A 4,834-nucleotide genomic window follows, 5' to 3' on the forward strand; every position below is an offset into this window, starting at 1 on the left:
GCTTTTATATATCTCATTAGGACGTAATCTGGCCATATCAATCTCCATTTATCATTTCGGGAGGCGAGAGTCATTAACCAAGAAGAAGAAGGTCTTCGTAACTCGGAATGCATTCTAAAATGCTGGATAATCTAAAATACACCAACAACGAGTGCTCATTCAACTGTTGAATCCGAACGCAGCCAATAGGACGTTTTTGCAATAACGTTAATCCAGGAGTGCCCTATTCTTGGGCACACATGAATAATTTTTGCATACGAAAATGACAGTTTCTCGATTGTAATTGTTTCTATACGGAATTGCTATTCTCGTATGCAATATTTGCTCAAGAATAGGGCCCCAGATACGGTAAACGCTAAAGTCGCTATTCTTTCCTTAGTATTAAAAAAAGATAACCTGACTTTAGCGTTCCCCTGGATAAGACGGTATTGCAAAAACTCGCTAATATCTTACTTAAGGGTGCGGTACTACTTGGCGCTATAAATGCTTCGGAGTGTTCGATATTGGAAAGAAAGAATTTTACTAATTAACTAATCAAAATGCTTCATAGCATCAAGTGGACCGTAACCTAAAGCGGAGAGCACAGACTCTTGTATGACACATGACGCATAAGAAATTAAATCAATCAGAGTTCTTTATTTCATAGAAAGGAAGGAAATGAAGAATTTCGATTGGTACATTTTCTTATGCATTACGTGTTATATGTTATGTAAGAGTCTGTAATCCCTTCTTAATTCTATTCTTATTTTCAGAAAAATGAGTGGCTGATTAAATTCTGCCATAAATCAATCTATTTTTTAATAAGAACTATTTTTTGTGTACAATTTCCTTAATACAATTTTCCTTTCCAATTTTTTTTTCATCTCCAACATTTTAATATGTACTTATTTAATTTTAAGAGTAATAATAGAACTATGGTACAACTAAATAATATAAATCTATTAATGTATGCACAGCAGATTCAGCCAACACAGTCCTTATAACAATTACAACATACAATCAATATAAACTAAAATATATCATATGTGATACATAATCTAATTGATAAATTTTTATAAAAATCTAATACATTAGCAAACTAAGTAACGCTTGTAATAAGATTTGGATTTATGAAACTTTATTTTTTGGGTATACATGGCTTTGCTAAGAATTATATATTATATATATATGTATGTATGTATGTATATGTATATAATATATATTATTTTCACTAAATTTATCTGTAAATACATATATTAGGACTAGCCTAATACATAGGTGCGCGCGCGCGCATGTAATTTGATTACTATATATCACATTATCATAGTCATACATTATGGATCATATTTTGCATAATCAAGCATGCTAGCTATTGAATACACAGTTAATGCATCATACATATTTGATATTATGAAAACATGAATACATACAAAAAATACTGAAAGCAAGTTTCTAAATAAATACAATAAAATAAATACAATAAATATTACAATATGATCTAACAAGAATATCTCAACGTATTTAAAATAATAGTAGTCATGAAGCTAAGCCCAAACTCGTAAAGTTGCATCCCAGCTTCCAGTAGACAGAGCAGTACCATCTGGAGAAACCCTTAAACACGAAACTCGATTTTCATGTCCATATAACAGCGCCACTCGTTGACACTTTAAAGTATCCCACACATTCACTGTGTAATCATTGTATCCGGCGAAGAGTAAGCGTCCACTTATACTGAGATCAACCGCATTTGCTCCGAATATTATACTTTCTTTTGCATATACTGCAACTTCTCTATCAGCACGCAGATCGAACAAGCGACAAGTAGCATCATCTGAACCTGTTGCCACTGCATCGCCACCTGGATGAAATCTTACCTATGTACACAAATATTACATATTAAGAGAAAGTATGTAAATATCAATTAAAAATATGAGTCCCTTAATTGATAAGTGACATAAGTACAAAATTAGGAAAAATGCATTTATTATAGAAATAGAAAGTATTAAGAATGTTTGTTTTATCTATCAATTTAATTTACTTTTATTTTGTTTTTATATTCATAAAAAATAAAAATCAATTTTATATTATAAATAAAGTGACCGTAAAAAAAGCTAGAATAATGATTTAAATCCAGTTTTTCTACAATCTATTTATGATGTAAAATTGATTTTTATTTTTTATGAATATAAAAATAAAATAAAAGTAATTTAAATGGATAGATAAAACACATTCTTAATACTTTTTATTTCTATAATAAAAGTATTTTTCCTAATTTTGGATTTATATCATTTGTCAACTAAAGGACTCATATAATAATTAGTAATATATTTTTAATCAGTAATATTAAAACACAAAGTTTTAAAAAATTTTCAAATAATTTAATTATTACATACTGAATTAACATCAGATTGATGTCCTTCAAAACTTTGCACACACTGGCCACTACGCATATCCCAAATTAAGACAAGTTTGTCACAACCACCAGACACAAACGTGTTCCCAGTTTCGCTCGGTGCTAAATCAATAGACATAACGTCGCTAGAATGTCCTTGAAAACTCTGTAACAATTGCCCACTTTCTACGTCCCACAAACCACATGTGCTATCTCCACTGCCTGTTAAGATCTGTTGATCGCTGTTAGGAAATGCACAACATGACATATATGATGTATGCGTACCAACAGTCTTCTTGTGAGCTGAAACATCATCCTCCAGACTTAACTGATACACTGTAACTTTATTATCCAGACCTCTACAACATTTATATGAAACAATATATGCAGTCATAAATCTAATATCTCTGTTTTTATTTTATATATATTATTTTATATATTTATTTATTTATTATGATCTATTACAATTAATTAATATATACCCGCATGCAACTAAATCACCACTAGGACCATAAGCACATGCCATCACCCATCTGGTTGGCATACTGACAGCATGTTCTTTATTTGTTGTAAAGGCATCCCATATAATCATTCTTCCATCCTAAAATGATGAAGTTATATATATGTGTATATGTGTGTGTGTGTGTATGTGTATGTGTGTATACATATACACATACACACTATAGTTTATGTAACATGTAAAATAAAATGCTTGAGAAAAGATTTACCTGTGAAGAAGAAACAATATGACGCTTATCAGGAGACCAATCAGAACATAAAACTTTGGCTTGATGCCCTTTTAAGATACGTCTAGGTTTAACATTTATACAATTAATTGCTTCAAGTCTATCTGCTACACTAGCAACTGAAACGAAATATGAAAAATGATATAAAGGATATATTGATTGATATAAAGGAATATATTGATTGATATCAAATAAATCAATCATTTATTACGCTTACGTGTAATATCGTTTAACTTTTGTCGTTCATCCTCCAAGCGTTTCTTTAAGCATTCTGCTTCTTTCGCTAGCTTCTCTATATGTTCCAACTCGGTTGCAGAGTCCATATTGTAGCTCTCACTTGCTGATTAACTCTTTGATATACAATAAATTTCACAAATAGATGATCTATACATTAAAATTATATGTATGTCAAAGTTGTACACATACACTTATATGTATCAACTCTAATAGGACATATATATGCATCTTTACAATTTCCTTGGAAGTCATAAATGATTCATTGTACAATCACAGCCATAGGCAGTTAATCATTGCTCAACTAGAATTATAAATATAATTTATTACATTCGCGCGCGCGCAGAATGCCATTTTTTCACAAAAGAGAAGAACGAAGACTCATGAAATTCTGACAGACGCCGATATTATTTCATGCATTGAGGCTCTTCCTACGTAATCCTTGCTCGCTTATTATGCGTTTGTTTTTAAGAGAAAGTTGTGACATGAGGTAAACGCGGATAATCGATACAGCGCGACTAGTGTTCTTTTTTCGCGAGAAGAAATAACGAAGCACGCTGCCGCGCCGGTGCAATGACGCTTGATGACGTTTCTCTTCTACCTCTGCTGGCTTCTGCACTGTGCACAATCCATTCCACCATTCAACATGCATTGCGCACATCCGTAATCAGTGTTACCAGATACTGGCGAAGCAATTTCCCTGTTGACATATAATCTCCCTCGTTTCCCCTATTTCAGTTCTTTCCAAAATTCCTGTTTTTGCAAATTTTCCGATAATTTCATCTATTTCTCTTAAATTCACAAAATTTTTGTTTTTTTATAAATTTTATTAAAATCAAATCATAAATTATTTTTTTATTAATATATTGGGTCATCTAAAAAGTATCCGTGGTTTTTTGACACTAGATGTGTGTTGATGGTCATATATCTAGTGACAAAGTACCGAGGATACTTTTTAGATGACCTATTACAATTTGGAAATACAGTATAATAAATATCAAACAGAACATAGACCTTTGTTACATAGCATTGGTAAAACCGTTTTATGAAATTGGCCAATCATAGCTATTCCTTGGGGCTCGGAAGAATGGAACGATTGTGATTAGCCAATTTTATAAAACGGTTTTTACTAAAACAATGCCGTGTAAACGTAGTAATATAAAAGAAAATATTGCATTGGGTCATCTAAAAAGTATCCGCGGTTTTTTGTCACTAGATAGTGTTGATATCAACACGATCTAGTGACAAAAACCGCGGATACTTTTTAGATGACCCAATAATAATAAGTAGTATAAATTAATGAATAATATATTTTTATTGTGCAATATTAGAGAAGTTTTAAAGAAACAAATAATGCGTATGATTTTAATATAAGTCTAATACAAGATCTACAATGGAAGTCGTAGCAGTCGTCTTAAATCATAGAAAATTGACCAATCACAGTTAAATAGAAAAAGTATAATTGAATCTGATTGGTCAATTT

At 31.2% G+C, this 4,834-nt stretch overlaps 1 protein-coding gene across 1 annotated transcript; it reads right to left on the reverse strand.

Annotated features, from left to right (window-relative positions):
- Positions 1-851: 851 nt before the first annotated feature.
- Gbeta5 (guanine nucleotide-binding protein subunit beta-5) lies at positions 852-4,012 on the reverse strand. The gene is made up of 5 exons (XM_011059339.2): positions 3,335-4,012; positions 3,100-3,236; positions 2,854-2,972; positions 2,373-2,730; positions 852-1,853 (listed from the first exon to the last, which is right to left on the reverse strand). The coding sequence occupies exons 1-5, from the start codon at positions 3,438-3,440 to the stop codon at positions 1,524-1,526; spliced, it is 1,050 nt and encodes a 349-aa protein (XP_011057641.1). The 5' UTR covers positions 3,441-4,012; the 3' UTR covers positions 852-1,523.
- Positions 4,013-4,834: the final 822 nt, after the last annotated feature.

The sequence above is a fragment of the Acromyrmex echinatior genome, chromosome 15 (genome assembly GCF_024713525.1).
Source record: "Acromyrmex echinatior isolate Ae372 chromosome 15, ASM2471352v2, whole genome shotgun sequence".
NCBI classification, from domain to species: domain Eukaryota; kingdom Metazoa; phylum Arthropoda; class Insecta; order Hymenoptera; family Formicidae; genus Acromyrmex; species Acromyrmex echinatior.